This window comes from Rutilus rutilus (assembly GCF_951802725.1).
Source record: "Rutilus rutilus genome assembly, chromosome: 6".
Taxonomy (NCBI): Eukaryota; Metazoa; Chordata; class Actinopteri; order Cypriniformes; family Leuciscidae; genus Rutilus; species Rutilus rutilus.
Window position 1 is genome coordinate 11,428,404 of NC_140214.1, and position 20,061 is coordinate 11,448,464.

Sequence of the window (20,061 nt, forward strand, 5' to 3'; positions counted from 1 at the left end):
CAGATGCATTCTTAGTAATATCAGATCTGATCAGCGTCGACTGCTGTCTGACAGGCTATGCGAATTAGCAGGCTAACTTTAGCTGTTTTATGCTCTCTGCGCATTATAATCAGGAAATAGCACAGCTTTGAGTCATAGACTGGCTTTCTCCCTCAGGAAAATATGAGAAACAAATGGAGCCAATACAAGTCAGGGATTTTCCGTTTGGTTTTCCTGGCATATCTCTCGCTCACATGCTTTTGTGCGACATCTTTCCATATAGGTCCTTTCTCCTTAACACAGTTTACTCTTCTCCATGCTGATTAAAGTAAGATGAAGAGCCAGAGACAGAGAGACAATGCGAGAGAGCAGCTTGATGCGACAAATCTAGAACGCGACCATTAAAATCAAAGAAACTGCCGACAAAATAGGGATGGAAATATTAACTACTTAAAACAACATTTATTTTGGGAACATACTTTTTTGTTGTTGTTGTTAAAGCATTATGTATTAGAACAAAACTCCCTTTTAAATGGCTGTGACAAATTCAGTCCATGTTTTGGTTTAGAGTTTTTATTACAATCAATCTTAAAAAATGTTTTAAAGGTTTTTTTTTATCATCCATTTTAAAATGTCTGAATTTCATTAATTAAAATATGCTATAGAAGTAGACATGGCATTAAGAAAGAAATAAACAAACAAAACTCTCTTCCAAATGAGTATCTATTAAAGTTTATGATTTAATTATGAGTAAACTGTAGCAGTTATCGTTTTCTACACTGTAAAAAAAAAAATGTAAAGAAAAAAGTATAAAAATACTACAGTAAAAACCTGTTAATTGGCTAATCATAACTTACCATATAGGCTATAGTGAAAAATTTGTAAATGGTTTAACATTGCATTAAATATAATTTTACCGTTCAGTTATGTTAAAAGTCACCTTTATTTATATGCCGCTTTATACAGTACAGATTGTTTCAAAGCAGCTTTAGTGTGATAATTCAGTATATAGTATATAGTGTCAGTTCAGTGTTGATTCAGTTCAGTTGTAAAGATCATCAATTATTCAATTAGTTCATTTCATCTATAAAGCAGTTCTGCAAAAAAAAAGATGTCATTGTCCAGCTCAGTTAATTTCTCATACAACAGTGCAATACAGTCAGATCAATAATATTGTTGAATGTTAAGTGTCCCCAACTAAGCAAGCCAGAGGCAACAGTGGCAAGAAAGCAAAACATCTGGTGAAAAAAAAACAGGCTCAGTCGGGGGACCAGTTCTCCTCCGGGTAATGAACGAACAGTGCAAGATTATCGTCAGAATTCAGATCGGGATCAGTAGCAATCTATTCATCCAATGTAAAATGTATTTCATTTAAATAGGTTTAGTGAAGAACCACTTTGGCTGAATTAGTAAGTGAGTAACTCTTTAGAGCGATTAAATCCAATTACTCATGACTGATCCTTTAAAGGAGCTCATAAGTGTCATCCTGTAGGTCAGCATCTGTAGAAGAACGCAGATGGTCAAGAACCTCCAACTGGACCATCATGAAAATTATGTATTTTAATGAAAAAGTATATATTTTTTTTGTTTTAAATTCTTGATTTCTAATCCAGAGATTTTCTAATTGCATCGATCGCTCTCTATGAGAGTGGGAGACAGAGATTGAGAGATCATGTTCTGTTGGCAACTTTAATTTGTTAGTCTTCAGCAATGTAACACAATGTTCCAGTTAAACAGCCACATCATGTTATTATAATGTGGCCTTGTAAATGAGTAATGGATATGATGAGTAATCAGAATAATACTAGTTCGTTCAAGTTGTGAGCCATGGCCAGTGAGCCGTGGTGATGCAGTGATCTGATTCTTTCCGTCTCCGCAATACCTTTCCTCTCTAATGTGGCCAACCTAAGATTAAAACATCTTTTGGTTACATATTTTAATTTATGCAGTATTTAATTGAAGCAGATTGTACTATCCCTCACAGCCTTACATTCAGTTGCATCAAATGAAATGTTGTGTCTACCCTCACTAAAGTCCATTGAGTGACAAACCTCAAATAGCAAGCAAAACCGGTATAAAAAGCTCCTCTTTTTATCAACTCATGAACCAATGCATCTTTCCCTACATGCTTGACAGTTGATGTCAAACACTGACTCATTGTGTCATTATAAAAAATAAATAAAAATGAAAATATTTCTAACTATTTTAATAGCTGATGATGTGCTGTGACAAATGAGACTGAATGTGTATAAATCTGCCATTCAGATAAAATAAAACATTCTGATTATTCAATCGGTTTTCTGTTTCAGGTTCATTTTCCAGATGTGGAGAGAGTGGAGTGGCTCAACAAGGTACTGTATGTGTGTGTGTGTGTGCTGGGGTGGTTTTATAAATATAGATCTGCATCTAGGATAACCCAGAAATGTCTCCTCAAGAGTATTAACACTCTCTCTCTCTCTCTTTCTCTTTTCTTTTCACAGACTGTGCATCAGATGTGGCCATATATTTGTCAGTTTGTTGATAAAATCTTCAGAGAGACCATTGAACCAGCAGTGCAGGGGGCCAATGCGCACCTTAGCACTTTCACCTTCTCCAAAATAGACATGGGGGACAAGGTACAGTACATGCACATGTTTACCTAGCTATCTAAATTAGGACATACATAACTCAAACCCTAAACCTTTCCCTGAAAGAAAACATTTTTGCATTGAAAAAATGCCCATAAAAACATAAAAAAATAAATAAAATAAAAAGCACATTATATTATTATTAAATTATATTATGATGGTTTAATTATATTTAAATGAGTGTAATGTATTAACTATACTGTATTAATAGATTTATTTATTATAAATAACACAAATAACTTTATTTTTGTATCTGTTTTTATCATGCCAAAGACTTCTGTTGTGTTATATAAAGCTATTTATAATTGCTACAGATCAACTCAAACCCTAAATCTACCTCTAAAATGAAACCTTTGGCAATATAAAAAATATAATAAGATACACTCACCTAAAGGATTATTAGGAACACCTGTTCAATTTCTCATTAATGCAATTATCTAATCAACCAATCACATGACAGTTGCTTCAATGCATTTAGGGGTGTGGTCCTGGTCAAGACAATCTCCTGAACTCCAAACTGAATGTCAGAATGGGAAAGAAAGGTGATTTAAGCAATTTTGAGTGTGGCATGGTTGTTGGTGCCAGACGGGCCGGTCTGAGTATTTCACAATCTGCTCAGTTACTGGGATTTTCACGCACAACCATTTCTAGGGTTTACAAAGAATGGTGTGAAAAGGGAAAAACATCCAGTATGCGGCAGTCCTGTGGGCGAAAATGCCTTGTTGATGCTAGAGGTCAGAGGAGAATGGGCCGACTGATTCAAGCTGATAGAAGAGCAACTTTGACTGAAATAACCACTCGTTACAACCGAGGTATGCAGCAAAGCATTTGTGAAGCCACAACACGCACAACCTTGAGGCTGATGGGCTACAACAGTAGAAGGCCCCCCCTGGGTACCACTCATCTCCACTACAAATAGGAAAAAGAGGCTACAATTTGCATGAGCTCACCAAAATTGGACAGTTGAAGACTGGAAAAATGTTGCCTGGTCTGATGAGTCTCGATTTCTGTTGAGACATTCAGATGGTGGAGTCAGAATTTGGCGTAAACAGAATGAGAACATGGATCCATCATGCCTTGTTACCACTGTGCAGGCTGGTGGTGGTGGTGTAATGGTGTGGGGGATGTTTTCTTGGCACACTTTAGGCCCCTTAGTGCCAATTGGGCATCGTTTAAATGCCACGGCCTACCTGAGCATTGTTCCTGACCATGTCCATCCCTTTATGACCACCATGTACCCATCCTCTGATGGCTACTTCCAGCAGGATAATGCACCATGTCACAAAGCTCGAATCATTTCAAATTGGTTTCTTGAACATGACAATGAGTTCACTGTACTAAAATGGCCCCCACAGTCACCAGATCTCAACCCAATAGAGCATCTTTGGGATGTGGTGGAACGGGAGCTTCGTGCCCTGGATGTGCATCCCACAAATCTCCATCAACTGCAAGATGCTATCCTATCAATATGGGCCAACATTTCTAAAGAATGCTTTCAGCACCTTGTTGAATCAATGCCACGTAGAATTAAGGCAGTTCTGAAGGCGAAAGGGGGTCAAACACAGTATTAGTATGGTGTTCCTAATAATCCTTTAGGTGAGTGTGTATGTATATATAAAAAATTGTACCTTTAAGGACATCCACAAAGGAAGGTTTAACCATATTTAACTTCATATTTAACATATTCAACATTTGTCCCGTAGTACAGCTTTGTAAACCCACACGTTTTTCTTACACTCAAAATATAATACGTTTTTGTTTGTCTGCAGCCTCTCAGGGTGGATGGAGTGAAAGTTTATACAGAGAATGTGGATAAACGACAGATTATTATGGACCTACAGATCAGGTAAAGTACACAGACACAGTTAACCACTGGGACTCATTAATGGGCATTTTTGAAACTTGAATTTTTTTTTTTTTTAGTTTTGTTGGAAACACTGAAATTGATGTGGACATTAAGAAATACTACTGCCGTGCAGGAATCAAGAGCATACAGGTAAGACAGAGACACAATTGTGTGACACATGCCTGTTTGTGTGGTGCTTGCATAAGTTGCTTACATTTGAGTAGGTCCCCATTACCCTGATAACAACAAGGGCAACCATACATGAGCCTTTTGAACTTCGTGTCAGAAGAGCTTCTTTTCTCTGTTAGATTAGAGTCAGGCATTAGAGATAATGGTTGTCTCTTTTTATATCTGCAAGCAAAAGTTTTTTAATTATTTATGAGCTTTTTGCCTTTAACTGGAGAGGATAGGGGAGATGTTACAGGAAACGGTACAGAGAGGAGGGGTGGTGGTATCAGGAAATGACCTGAGCAAGATCACTCCGATAATTCTTTTTATTAAAATGCCTAGAGGTTAATGCATATGCTGCAACACATTCAGCAGTAGTGCTCATGCCAGAAAGTTTGAAATCCAACATTTCTCACTTTCATTCTTCCTTTCCCCCATGATTCTCTGTCCTCTTTACAATATTTTATTTGTAAAAAATGCGAATAAAGGCACAATATGTAAGATTGTTTTTTTTAATATCCAAAAACCACTAGCACAGTGTTATACATTTGAATGCATTAGAATTAGAAAACTAATCTGTGTTACATAGCTCAACATTGTTAGTCTTATTGTTGGAATCTCTTGTTTTCTTGATTTACCGTAAGTAACATGTTTGTACCCAAAAAGTGAATCAGACTACACCATTTTGTCAAGTGGCTAACATAGCATAATCAGAAAGAGCTTTATTTGTAATAACAGTAATAAAGCATTTTCTCCACCATACAATATATTTTCAAATGAATTACATGCCATTTAGCAACACAAGCTATCCAGCTTTTATTAATATGATATTCTAATATCGAACTGGCTTACTGCAGTGTGCAACAAGTGTCTCATACCAGCAGCCACCAAGCGAACGTTAATCAATGTCTTTCAACATACTCACGGTTTTGACCAAGTAAAACAGCGCTGCGTTACCCCACAATTTTAATTTGTAAAATAAACTCACTTGTATGAGTAGTAATTCAGCCCTCGTGGCTATTTTATTAGAATGAAATAAAATAATGTGATTTTAGGGAAGAAGGAGGCAGGAACCGGCAAACGTTAAACGTAACTTTAAGTGAAATGGACATAAACAACATAACGAAAGAAGCTGCAGCGGCCGACTATGGCATATAAGCATAAAAAAAACGTTGTTTTTGTTTTGAATAAGCAACCTCTAGCGGCGACACTTGCATACTGTGCCTTTAAATGTCAGATTAATTATGCAAAATATTATAAAATGATATTTTGTACTGCTAAATTTTTTTTGCTCACAATTTATTTGTTTGTTGTTTGTATGTGTAGCTTAATGGGGTGTTGAGGGTTGTCATGGACCCGTTGCTAGGAGACATGCCTCTGATTGGTGCCCTGTCTGTGTTCTTCCTCCAGAAACCCGTACGTTACACACACACACACACACACACACACACACACACACACACACACACACACACACACACACACACACACACACACACACACACAGACAAACATTGCAGAAAAACTTGCTTTCATTGTGTCTTTGTATCTGATTCTTTTATACTACATACCTGACATATTACCTACATTAGATGATCATACAATATAAAAAATGATGAGAATGTGCCTGTTATTTAATAACAACCCGCACCCTTGTTACTCCACTAAAGTTTTTTTTATTAGACTCAGAACACTGAACACTGCACTGACCTGCTCTGCAGAAACTGTTAAGAAATATCTAAATCTATTCCTCGTTCATCTCATTCTCAGCTGTTCATTTCCTGGAAGTCTTGATCCAGAATATTGATCTATTGGACACTTTACTTCTTTAATATCAGTATCTTAAACATTAAGAGAAAGTTTTGTGCTCTGCATCAAACTCAACACTAACTGCCAGTGCCCCACCAACTTTCAATTAAAAAACAATCAGGTTAGGGTTAAATCTTTGGACCAAATCAACAAAACCAACATTACAACATTTAATTTGAAACAGAAAAGTATTTTAAAAAAAGCAATCAAGATTCATGATTCTGAATGTTAACAGTAATTCTCTGTTTGGAACTGAATGGTGTAACTGAGTTTGCTTTCCTACACTCTCAGACTTCCTATGTATTTGCACACTACTGTTCAAAAGTTTGGGGTCAGTACGATTTTATTATTTTTATAATTTACCTGGAAGTCTTGATCCAAAAAAAGAAATTAATCCTTTTATTCAGCAAGGATGCATCAAGTTTTAAGACTTTTACATTGATGCATAAAAAATCCATTGCAAATAAATGCTGTTCTCTTGAGGAATCCAAAATATATATATATCACGGTTTCCACAAAAATATTAAGCAGAACAAAATTTTTTCTACTAAGATATTAATACACCAAATCAGCATATTACAAATATTTCTGAAGGATAGTGAGACACTGAAGACTGGATATAATAATTTATATCCTTCATAAAATACATATACATCCTTTTTCCTATTTTCAAATACTTTTTTGCTTTGAAAAACAAAGTTTTTTGGTTTGGTTCATGGCTTGAAACTCTTTACTGAAGAATTTTTTGACTGCACACTTTTTCAGCAGTCTTGGTTCCGGAAGCATTTTTCATGTTTTAATTATTTTTATTTTTACTGTTATAATAACATTATATATCAGTTCAATGGCCTTGTTACTGCTGATAAAGATAAAGGATATATTTTATAGGAAACAAACACAGGCATTAGCATCTACAACCATGATGTATTAAACAATGGTAAATGTGGCTTTATCTCTCTCAGTTTCTGGATATAAACTGGACGGGTCTTACAAATATGCTGGACATTCCTGGAATAAAGTGAGTGACACATGTCAGCCATCACACACATGCATTATATATAATGTAGTCATAATGTTATTATTTCAGTTTCATGAAACTGGAAAGTGGATCAGTCAGCCTCCCTTTGAAACACACACATGCTGTCACATGACCTATTTTGTATTTTGAGGTGACACAGATAACAGGCTCTCACACAAACATTATGCACGCTTACTCTAGTCTCAGAAATGCTGCTCTTCCTGTAAAACCACATCGGAGGTTACACCCAATTGTGATGGTGATGATGGGGTCTTTTAATAATCTGTTTATCTTAAAGGCTGCCCTAAGATCCCCTACCATCAACGTGTGTGTCCAAATGGAGAGTTTAATGTGTTTTTCCAGAGAGTCTCTCTCTCCTTCTCTCTCTCCCTCTCTCTCTCTCTCTCTCTCTCACACTCTCTCTCAATCTCTCTCTCTCTCTCTCCCCTTTTATAGTCATATTATAGGTGGAGCTGGTGTGGTTTAGGCGTGGGGAATGAGATCTTGTCTTTTGTTATTTTTCCCTCTCTCTCTCTCTCTCTCACACACACACACACACACACACACCCTTACAGAAGAGTCATATGTCGTGCTCTCTTCTGCTCAGACATCAGAGCTGAAATCAATCTGAATTCTTTGATCACTCTCAAATGAAGTACATGTTCAAGTAATGCAAATTAATTGAAAAATAATGCTATAGATAGAGTCATACAACCTAACATACAGGGAACGTAAGAGGTTTCAATGACTATAAATGGCAATACTTAAATGAGAATGCTACTAATGGAGAACTGCTGGGGGAGGATGGAGGAAGCATTACGTTTTAACGTACAGACACACATATACTGTGTATGTATGTATGTATGTATATATATATATATATATATATATGATTGTATTTATTGTCTTCAGCATTTCAATTAAGCTGGAACATTTTAATATATTCATTAATATTAACATACATTTTATTATTAATAATGTATTAATTTAAGTAGTTTTAAGTCATCCTCAACACTCGTGGATGTTTACTGAGGCTCCCTGGAACCACTGCCTGGTTTACTGTTACTTACAGTAGCAGCCATAACTTTTGGCTGTTTACTATACAGTGATAAAAAAAAGTAGATGTTAACTACGGTTATCAAGAATAAATTACCAAAAAAAGTATAATAAAAGTGGTCCATACAACTTCTGATCTGTAATAGCCCTTCAAAAAATCTTTGGAAAATAATGGTTCATAAGCTGTGTGTATTTATTGATGGGTGGGTGGAAGACTGAATTTAATGCATTTGACTAGTTTGTTTTTATATATGTATTTTTATTTATTTATTATCTCTCTCTTACAGTGGTCTGTGTGACAGTATTATTCAGGACATCATATACAGTTTTCTTGTGCTGCCAAACAAAATCACTATTCCACTTGTAAATGATGCACAGCTTTCCAGACTCCGCTTCCCTATGCCGAAGGTGACACGCACACACATATACACGCTTCACATACACGTGTGCAGATAATATTTCTATCATATAATGCGTGTGTGTTTGGTGTAGGGCGTTCTGCGGATTCACTTTCTGGAAGCACAGGACGTGGTGGGGAAGGACACGTTTCTGGGCGGTATGATAAAAGGAAAGTCGGACCCGTATGGGGTCCTTCAACTCGGTAATCAGCTCTTCAGGTCCAAAGTCATCAAAGAGTCGTTAAACCCGAAATGGAATGAAGTCTATGAGGTAAGGGGCTGATTTGTGAGCAAGTGTGTCTATCACTGACATGTTTTGAATTGCTAACTGAGGTGTTTATGTGTGTGTTTTAGGCATTTGTGTACGATCACTCAGGACAGAACTTGGAGATAGAGCTGTATGATGAGGACACAGATAAGGATGATTTTCTGGGAAGGTAATGGCTGTGATTGATCTAATCAATCATCAAATAATCACAAGTCGTCATACTTCCACCATAAAGATTTTCAGGGTCTGTGTGTGTCTGTGGTTCAGCTATTCCCTACATGTTGTCCCCACAAGGATAGAAATAACAGAAATCTTTGACCTTGAGGAAAACAGCTTATGAATCACACTAAATTGTTATTTTGAAAATGTAATAATGCAGAAAGTTTTCTGTGATAGTTAGGTTTAGATGGTAGGGCCAGAGGATAGAATATACAGTTTGTAGAGTATAAAAATCATTATGTCTATAGAAAGTCCCCATAAAACATAGAAACCCATTGTGTGTGTGTGTGTGTGTGTGTGTGTGTTAATCTGATGTTTCTCCTCCTGTATTCTTTAGTCTTACTCTCAACGTAGATGAACTACAGAAGGAACAGATAGTAGATGAGGTACACTTTTTTTTTTTTTTTTTTTTTTTTTCATTTTGGTCTTAGATCTGTTCAGCTTGGTTTTTAAATATCTGAGTTAAAGTTTGTACAGAAAAACTGCTTAAATTAGTAGTTCACTCAAAAAATTTTACTTGCCATTATTTACTCAGCTTGATGTTCCAAACCTATATGACTTTCTCTTCTGTGAAGCACAAAAAGTAAATTTTTTGAAGAATGTCCTGGCCACTATTTTCCATATAATGAAACTAAAAGGGAACTGACAATATGACAAAAATACCATAAAAGTATCATAAATGTGGTTCATAGGATGAGTAAATGACAACAGAATATAAATTTTTGAGTGAGCTATCCCTTGAATAAATGATTTTTATAAAGTTTTAAATTTGTGTAATAAACCTATTATATTATTTATATAATAAATCCCATGACTTGTGTTTGTGTGCAGTGGTTTGTACTTGATGATATCGCTAAAGGGAAGCTTCACCTGAAGATTGAATGGCTTTCTCTTCTCCCGACACCTGATAAACTCGATGAGGTAACATAACACTTCCCTTAAACACAACATAGTGATATGATATGACTTCTGTTTACAATTCAGACTTAACTGATCAAATAACAAAATCAAAATTTGGGTTGGGTTGAATTTTTTTTGTATGTTTTTGAAAGTCTTTCAATAAAAATAAAGCAGAAACCATAATATTGTGAAATATTATTACTTTTAAAGTAACAATTTTAATATAATTTAAAATGGTTGAGTTTTCAGCATTATTATTCCGGTCTCCAGTGTCACATGATCCTTCAGAAAGCATTATAATATGCTGATTAGGTGCTTAAACAATTCTTATTATTATCTATAGAGGCTAAACACAGTCAGAACATGCCGTCGGAGAACCGCTAATTAAACATTTGTTTCGGTCACTGATTTCGGCCGAAGATTTTTGGTAGCCGAAACAGTAGTGTTAAAATCTTAGTAAATATAGTTAAAGGGATGCACATTATTTAGGCATGTAAAATTAGACATTATTTAGACTTTTTTTAGAGTAAGATCCCCACAATGCTGATAAAAGTTGTATGTGTTGCTTTTCAGGTTTTAAGCAGCATTAAAGCAGATAAAGGGCAGGCCAATGATGGACTTTCATCAGCATTACTGCTGGTGCTCCTGGACTCAGCCAAAAATCTGCCAGTGAGTATTAACACACACACACACACACACACTTGCTTTCTTTCTTGCTTCCTTATTTCTCAATTCTCCACCTTCCCTATTTCATCTGACATTACTTCTCCTACTACACTTTGCCTTTTCTTCTTTCATCCTCTTATTTTTTTCTGTTGCCCTGCTCTGGTTTCCTGTCGTTCGGGGTGAAGAGTGTTTTTGAGGGGTACGTGGGCAGTGGGTGTCTGAGAGAGCGCCGCTCTGCTGGGCTGGTGTTCTGTGAGAACACTTCTGCCCTCTACAGGACAATGTTTGTGAGTCACTGCTGCATTTCCATTAGACTGTTCTGCTTGCATCTTACCTGCAGTTGGTGCATTAACAGCTGGTTACTTCATTTACAAATGTTTCATAGTTTCATTTCAACTTCCCTTTCGCATGTAAAATCTTCCTGTAATGCTGTTCGAACTCTACGGACTGCTTTGTTTGTATTTGTTTATGTCGTGGCTACTCCAGTCAGCATGCTAGTGTTTAGAGAGGCCCTGTCTGCATTTTGCATAGATATAAATAGTCTCTGTATTAGAGGTGTTAATGCAGCCATTTTTTTGTGTGCAGTTGTTTTTCCAGTTTAAAGGTGTACTTTTTCCTTTAAAGAGGGCATTTGAATATAGAGTGGCAGTGGCAGTTCAGGGAAATCTTATTGACCATGTTCACACAGCTACAGAATGTGGTTATCAGCCCTGTTTGTAGTGCTAAATGAGGTTATGATGTGGTTATGGGCATATTGCTGATACACTTTTTTTTATTGACCAATGATGATACCAATATCTAGAAATCAGGATGTCCAATCATTGCTTGTATTATCATATATAATCTCCATTATACTATTTATGACAAATTATTAGAAAAATGCAACAACAAAAAAATAAGTCACACATATGATAATACCGTATGATAACAAAGGAGGCATGCACAAAATTTCTGAAATTAAAATGATTTACTAAATAAATTTGATCAGAATTCACTTTCAAATGATTTTTTTTGATCAGAAAAGTTTTAGTTTTCATTGAAATACACTACAGTTCAAAAGTTTGGGGTCAGTAAGATATTTTTTATTTTTGAAAGAGTTGTTCAAAAGTGACATTAAAGACATTTATAATGTTTAAAAATATTTCTATTTTAAATAAAAAAATGTTTTAACGTTCTATTTTTTATTATTTTTTTAGCACAGTTTACAGAAAAAATAAACTGCACAACTTTTTTTAAACATTGTTAATAATAAAGAAATGTTTCTTGAGCACAAAATCAGCATATTAGGATCTGATGGATCATGTGACAGTAAAGTCATAATGCTTAAAATTCAGCTTTGCATCACAGGAATAAATTACATTTTGTAATATATTAAAATAGAAAATAGTTATTTTAAATTGTAATAATATTTCACAATATTACTGTTTTTTTAACCTTGGTGAAGATAAGAGACTTCTTTCAAAAACAAAGATCTTACTGACTCTAAACTTTTGAACAGTAGTGTAGGTGTTGGGGGGGGGGGGGGTGTAAGGTAGAGATATAGTAGAGTGTCAAATTTGGGAGCATGTTGAATGAAACAGGGGTTACACTTTATTTTAAGATGTCTTTGTTTACGTGTAACAAAGACACTTGAAGTGTTACTGAAACAGTTCTTACTCTACACTTCACTGTTCGAAATGCATAAGAATGAAGTAATGTCACACAAACGAGAGTGGCAGTGATTCAGACATAGAATGATAACGAGTGTGATATTGCTTTTATACAACAGTTCTATAAGAAATGTAATATTGAACAACTTCGACAACAAATTCGACAAATATTGTCAAAAAAACAACCACTGTTGTGTGTCGCTGAGCAGCAAGCAAGCTCCAGTGATATTTTATAAAACATCAGCACGCTTGGCCAATCAAATTCGAGGGCCGTAAATAACTGTTGTATAATTGTCGCTGTAATGGCTCATTTTATCATCTTCATCTGTCACAAGTATATTAAGGCATCTTGTACGTGGTATTGCATGTTTCTGTAGCAGGTTGATTTTCAGTGAAGTGTGGGTTGGACTGATTCTCTTTGGATTGCCTTGTCTATATTTCTCTTTCATTCCTTCTTCATTACTGTCCTTGACATCTGAACTGTGTTCTGCTAGGACCGTTTCTCAGGCCTCCTCTTTTCTCATTTTCATCAAGTTAACCATGCATTAATACTGTAACCATCATTCTTTTTGTTGTGTATGAATGTGTCTGTGTGTTTTTGTGCAATTATGAATTTTTAACTGCATGCAATCCTCCTAATAATCCTGCCTGTGTTTGTATTTGTTTGCGCGTGTGTCTCGTCCTTTTCTGCTTTGGGAAATAAGCGCAATCCTTTAGAATTCAACAATGCAGGTCTGAAGAAGGGTTCGATCAATAAAGCAAAAAAGGTAACACAACCAGTTTTCTCACAATTTACACACACATACACAAAGAAAGATGTAGAAAGAGCTCTCAAGGTGACTGTGTGTAAGATGATCTGCAGCGAGTGTGCTGTCCGTGTGCTTCGATTAACCGCATGCAGACCTGCGTCTGAAACGCACTGAATTCAGACAGTAACAGGCTCTCTGAATGCCTCCGAGGCTTTTTCACTCGCGTAAACCTCAGCCAGCTTTCCAATCTCATTTTCACAGTTCTGAGTTGATTGCATTTGATTCAAGTAATTTATGAATCAAACGTATGTATACACACATGATCTTGCATAAATGCAACATATAAGACCATGCTTAAGAACAAGTCTTGATATTAATATAGTAATGCCATTCATAAGGGAAAATATGACAAAATGCTCAAAAGAGAATTTTGGATTATTTTCATCCTTTAATGAAATATTTCCAAATGCAATGTCCACCACATTTATGGCATGCTGTCGATTGCCACAATAAATCATTTAGATTCTTCCTGCAGTTTATAAAATAAAAATAAAACATGAACAGGCAAAAAAATGTAACTTACTGTATTTTTCTTAAAGCACTTGAGAGAGAGAGAGAGAGAGAGATAGATACTTTTTAAATTATATAAAATAAAATAAAATATTTTAGTGTTGATATGAAAAAATGTATTTAAATTTTACACTTCAACACATGTTGGCCTGGTTTCACAGACAAGGTTTAGATTAAGCCAGGATTAGGCCTTAGTTAACTTAGGACATTTACATGTACCTTAGAAAACAACATTACTGGTGTGCATCTTGAGACTGAACAATGGCACTCACATATTTTAAAATATGTCTGTGCAAGTTGCTTTCAGTTAAAACAGCTCAAACATTTTAGTCTGGGACTAGGCTTAAGCCTTGTCTGTGAAACCGGGGGGTAGTGTTTAAATGTTATGGTTATACTTTCAGAATGATGTAATAATCGCATAGATTAAATATTTATTCACGACTTAAATGTCTATAGTAACTGACAGCAAGCCACAGGTGTGGTTCATATAGACTCCCTAGACAAGAGTAAATATGATATGTTTACTAAGCATAATTTCAAGTCATTATTAGGTAAATATGTATTGCGGATCGCTACATATTTGAAATGACACATTGTTTGTTTGTTGATCTTTGCTTTAGTATGTGCGGTCAAGTTTGATATGGTATATTGGTACATGTTTGAATGTGGAAGGGATGTTAATAAACATTTGTATATTCTCCAGTCCGGTAAAAAGGTCACCAGTGTGCCCAGTCCGTTAGTCCAGTTTACTGTGGGACACAAATCCTTTGAGAGCAAGGTAAACACACTGACACACACACAACAAGTGATTGCTTCTTTATTTGATCTGTCTTTAATTTCAGAGGTGCATATTGTGTTATACTTACTTGTGCAAATTTGAATATGAAAAATTGTTTGAAGCTCACTGAAGTGGCTTTGCATGAAAAGAGATAAATAAATACACTGGCATTATATTTAACAGTAGAGAGATGTTAAGCTGTCGTTGTATAACAATATTTGGCTGTAGAAGGTGATGCTGCAAGGTTGCTTAAGTCAGACTTTACTGTGATTTTGTATGGTAAAATAATTCCAGGATCAGAGCCTTTAAATATTTAACAAAAGTGAAAACACAATGGTTAAATGTTTCACATTCCCTTGTCATTATAGACACGATTTAAAACCAATGAGCCGGTTTGGGAGGAGGCCTTCACATTCCTGATCCACAATCCAAAGTGTCAAGACCTTGAAGTGGAGGTAAAGCACAAACAGACACGTACACATGGGGTTATGAGGTCTAGAAGTATACAAATCTGGAAGTTTCCATTCTTACAAGACATATGTGTCTTGCACATTCTGATGTTTGTGTGTGTGTGTGCGCGCGTGTGTGTGTGTGCAGGTAAAGGATGACAAACACGAGTGTTCCCTAGGGACGCTTTCTTTTCCTCTGTCTAAGCTGCTGCAGGAGGATCAGATGACTATCAGTCAGCGATTCCCTCTCAAGAACTCAGGACCCGGCGCTACACTCAAGATGAAGATGGCACTTAGGGTAACACACACACACACACACACATACACACATATTCTTTAACTGAAATAACATAGTTTAATAGAAAGTATGAAAGAAATAGAAAGGAAAACTTACAGAAACAAAACTAAAAACAACGGTTCAAGCTCTAACTGAAAAAATAAAAAAATAAATAAAGATCATAAATATAAATATAAAATATAATATTAATATATAATTAACTCTTTCCCCGCCAGCATTTCAAAAAATAATAATTGCTAGCCACCGACAGCATTTTTGATCATTTTCGCAAAATTGTAATGGCCCCCATAATATTTTGTTGTTTGAATATATGAACATGCAATGCAATATATCGAAAGAAAGAACAGCCCATCTGCTTTTAAGCAAAAAAGAAAACCGTTTTATTCTAGCTTAATGCATTCTTTTTTGTCAACTCTTGATTGTTGGTAAGTTTCATTAAAAAAGTAACATTTTGAGCAATAAGCTGAGAAAAACTCGGTTTTGTCAAAAACTACATCCAGATCGGATTTAGAATGATGATCAAAACATAGATGAAGTAGATTGAATCCATCAACACCCCTAATGCTTGCACAGTCCTATAGCTCGTCCTGCGTCGACACTTCATTCAGTAACATTAGGCAGTTTTGATTTATATGCTGTTTAATGTTGGTTATCCTGTTATTTTACATATGCATCTGCTTCATATGATGTCGCTTGTTTATAATGTTTATTTACATGTTTTTTGAAAAGCAGATTCAGTACTCTTTCGGAAGATGCGTAACAGCGCCCCCTACCGTGTAACAGTGAAAACATGGAAAGCCGGAAATTTCCGTAAATGGCAGGGAAAGAGTTAATTGATGGGTGGAGTAAAAAGGAATTCTTCAGAATTAAAATATATTGTACATAAAATGTATTTAAAGTTTACCTAGCAGGTTTTTGCAAATCTTCACTTCAAAGGTCTTGCATATTTTACATGTAAATAGCTCTTACAACGTTCTGTATATTCCTCAGCTGAAACCTTAAATTGAAACTAAAATTAAGACAGAACGAACTAGGAATATGTCCATTAAATACAATAAAAACTAAACTGGAAGTGACCACAGCATTGATGAAACCGGCTAAAACTATAGCCTACTAAAATTTGACTTCCTTTTTATAACACTTTTAGCAATATATATTGTCTCAAAGCAGCTTCAATCAAAAATAGTGCCCTAAAGAAGACATATTATGCTTAAGATATATATTTTTCTATATCAGTGCGCAATGTTTCTGAGCTCTCTAAACTCCTCGATTGTAGTGTTGAGTTTTCTTCCGGGAAAGTACGTCACAATATTCCTCATATAAATAATTCCAGCCCAAGGCATATGCAAAAAAAAGGGGGCAAGGCCTGGTTGAGTTGCATTAGTAGTGTGTTGAAACTCGCGACTAAGGTAATGGGTGTGACATTTCCTAAACATGCTCGAAAAGGTTGACCAATCACAACACACTTCCCAGCTGACCATTCAGAGCACATTGCACTTTTTGGAAGGAGTGGCTTCATAGAAACCAGAACTAAACAGAGCGCTAATGACAGAATGGGAAGAGAGGTGCTACAACAATGTAAAATATGTGAAACATAATGTGTTTTTTGAACATTCAAGCATGAAAACCTATTCTAGTAGACCCCAAAAACAAAATCAAAACTTTGTGTTTCAAAATCAAGACCAAGTGAGCAAGCTAAACATGACTGTCAAAGAAATAAACAAATGATCTTTGGCCTGTACCAAGGGTCCATCTTGACTGGACATGTTAAAAACACTCAAAAACATATACAGATATGCCTTGGTTCCTTACCTTTTTCTTTTCATTTCAGATTCTCTCTGTGGATAAGTTGGCTGCATCGGATCAGCCGTCCACGGTTCAGATTCGCCGTCCCAGCTCCAGCGTGACCCCCAGCCCCTCCCCTCAGCGGCCCAATGTTTCAGAGCCCACCCCGGCATCCAAAGCCCAGCAGCCCAACCCTACATCCAAAACCCAACCCACCCCAACACTCTCCCCACGGGTGGAACACCTAATGGACAACAGGCCATTGGAGGACTCGCCTGGCCGTCTGGCTAAATCAGGGCGGAGCACGTCTAACCTGGCCATTTCTGGCTCTCTGCTAAACCTGAACCACAAAGAGCCCACACCCAGCATAGCGTCTGACATCTCCAATCCCAGCACCACCCAGGAGCTCCAGAGGACAATGCAACAATTACAGAAGTATGTTTTAACATTCTGAACATATTTTGACTAGGAATGCACAGATGTATCGACCAGTAATCGGTATCAGCCGAGGAAAGCAGTTACTTTCACTATCGGCCATTGGCCGATGGTTTAAAAACAGCCGATGATCAGGACCGATTATATCCTGTCATTCAAAAGGGGGCAGAAAAACGTGCCAGACTGTCACTCATGCTGTGTGTGGAAAAAAAATATGTCTTTTATGGGCTGTCAAAGTTAATGTGACAATAACATATTATTAACAGTGTAAAAAATAGTGACGTTAAAGCATGCTCTAATTGACCCAATGAATCTCTAGTACATCAAGCCAGGGTTGCCAGGTCTGCAGTTTCTCTTGCACCAAACATTTGTAGCGAACATCCCACCCAGTAATCGCAGAGCTTTGTGCTTTACTTTTAAAAAGAAAAAGTCTCAACTTTCAAATTCTGTCCATTTCATCACGAAACTCATATAATAAATGGCGTTTTGATACTCTTGATACTCTAAAATTAGAACAATAATGTCACTTAACATTGCATTTACGTCAGGAAAGTTATCCAGTGTTCACAGTTCATTAGTTAGCTATAAAAAAACACTTGAGAGTAGCTTATTTACTGTTAATTATATATGTATATTGAAAATAAATTTGTGTTTATGTGCAACTGAGTTGTATACAAATATTTGAGTTGAGTGTAATTATTATATCTGAAAATAATTAGCAGTTGAATATAATATTTTGGGCTTTGTTGTGAATTTTAAACTCTAATATTACAGTAATATATCAAATGAGAGGGTTCCCTGTATAGTTAACAGTATGAGTTGGGAGAGAAATTTTTTTTTTTTCTTAAAAAAATCGGCTATCATATCAGCTGAGAAATTTTGTATCGGTGCATCTCTAATTTTGACCTTTTTGTCTGGGTTAAGCGGAGGATATGAATTATTGTTTCATTCATGTTTTCATGACAACTACAGTTTAATCCGTCTATGTGTTTACAGTGGCGCCTCACCTGGTTTCGCTCCTTTGGGGGAAATTCAGTTAACCATCAGGCATAGTCCCCAAAGAAACAAACTAATTGTCGTGGTGCACAGCTGCAGGTAAGTTACATATGATTTTTGATGCATCTGAGATATGCCTCTGAACGACATTTTTAATATGAAAGTATTCATATTTCTGTGTGTGTGTTTGTTTGCAGGAATCTGATCTCTTCTTCTGAAAGTGGTTCTGATCCATACGTCCGGTTGTATTTGCTGCCTGATAAACGACGCTCTGGACGCAGAAAAACAAACACGATAAAGAAAACGGTGAACCCGATCTACGATCAAACGTCAGTTTCTTTCTCCCCCCCCCAGCATTTTCTTCTTCCAGTGTGGTCTCGCATTTCAATAAATCGAGTGTTATAATTTTGCATCACATAAAACACTGTTTGTGTCTGTTTGTGCATGCACGTGTTTGTGTAGGTTTGAATTCAGTGTGTCACTCGTGGAGTTGCACAGAAGAACTTTAGATGTGGCTGTGAAGAATGGAGGAGGAATCCTGTCAAAACACAGAGGGCTGCTGGGAAAGGTGACATCCATCACATTAATAATGCCATTTATACCATAAATAACCTCCCAAACAGTGTTCATAACACTTATACAATGTATATTATTGAATATTCGTTTCTAGTTTGTTGTTGTGCCTCAAGAACAAATTAATCTTATCTAAAATTTGGATTGTGTGTGTTTCTCAGGTGTTAGTTGACTTGACTTCTGAAGAAATATCAAAGAGCTCAACGCAATGGTACATTTTTTTTATTATCATTTACTAAGATTAAGTTGATGATATTGATTACTGTATTTAAGTAATATGAATATTGGATATTCACTACTTATAATTGCACTTTACAAAGGTTATTTACAATTTAACCCTCTGATGCACGTTGTGCCATATGAAAATGCATTATTTTGGGGGTGAAAATTGTGATTATAATAATGATTATATTCTTGTTTCAAAGTGAAAAAGAAACACATAGAGTAGTATTTTTATTTACTTTTTGATTTAATATTTCGTGCTTCAGAAGGCTAAATTCTACTATATTTGTTCTTTTATTTATATATATATATATATATATATATATATATATATATATATATATATATGACCCATACATTTCTTGAAAGTTTTTGTGAAAATGCCACAATAAAATAAATGACATGAAAATCAATCAATCAATCAAAAATGTATTTCTACAGCACATTTAAAAACAACACGAGTTGACCAAAGTGCTTTACAGATTCCACATTTCAGTAGCGTTAAAACAAACATCAATAGACACAATATCATTAATATTTAGCAAAATGTGCATGATTGTGACAACTGAAATTTTTATATAAATGTGTATGTGTGTGTGTTTG

General features: G+C 35.8%; 1 protein-coding gene across 2 annotated transcripts in view; it reads left to right on the forward strand.

Moving 5' to 3' along the window:
- The window catches only part of esyt2a (extended synaptotagmin-like protein 2a), a 28,238-nt gene that overhangs the window by 6,903 nt on the left and 1,274 nt on the right, over positions 1-20,061 (forward strand). Inside the window, exons 2-22 of one of the 2 annotated variants that reach the window (XM_084410668.1) lie at positions 2,289-2,330; positions 2,460-2,594; positions 4,376-4,452; positions 4,530-4,602; positions 5,947-6,036; positions 7,392-7,447; positions 8,791-8,911; positions 8,996-9,172; positions 9,256-9,338; positions 9,726-9,774; positions 10,220-10,309; positions 10,862-10,957; positions 13,308-13,370; positions 14,626-14,700; positions 15,069-15,155; positions 15,298-15,447; positions 17,279-17,667; positions 18,664-18,762; positions 18,861-18,992; positions 19,126-19,231; positions 19,398-19,447. In XM_084410668.1, coding sequence (XP_084266794.1) covers positions 2,289-2,330; positions 2,460-2,594; positions 4,376-4,452; positions 4,530-4,602; positions 5,947-6,036; positions 7,392-7,447; positions 8,791-8,911; positions 8,996-9,172; positions 9,256-9,338; positions 9,726-9,774; positions 10,220-10,309; positions 10,862-10,957; positions 13,308-13,370; positions 14,626-14,700; positions 15,069-15,155; positions 15,298-15,447; positions 17,279-17,667; positions 18,664-18,762; positions 18,861-18,992; positions 19,126-19,231; positions 19,398-19,447 — 2,240 coding nt within the window. The remainder of the gene's footprint in view (positions 1-2,288; positions 2,331-2,459; positions 2,595-4,375; positions 4,453-4,529; positions 4,603-5,946; positions 6,037-7,391; positions 7,448-8,790; positions 8,912-8,995; positions 9,173-9,255; positions 9,339-9,725; positions 9,775-10,219; positions 10,310-10,861; positions 10,958-13,307; positions 13,371-14,625; positions 14,701-15,068; positions 15,156-15,297; positions 15,448-17,278; positions 17,668-18,663; positions 18,763-18,860; positions 18,993-19,125; positions 19,232-19,397; positions 19,448-20,061) is intronic. The other variant, XM_084410669.1, reaches the window with a different exon arrangement.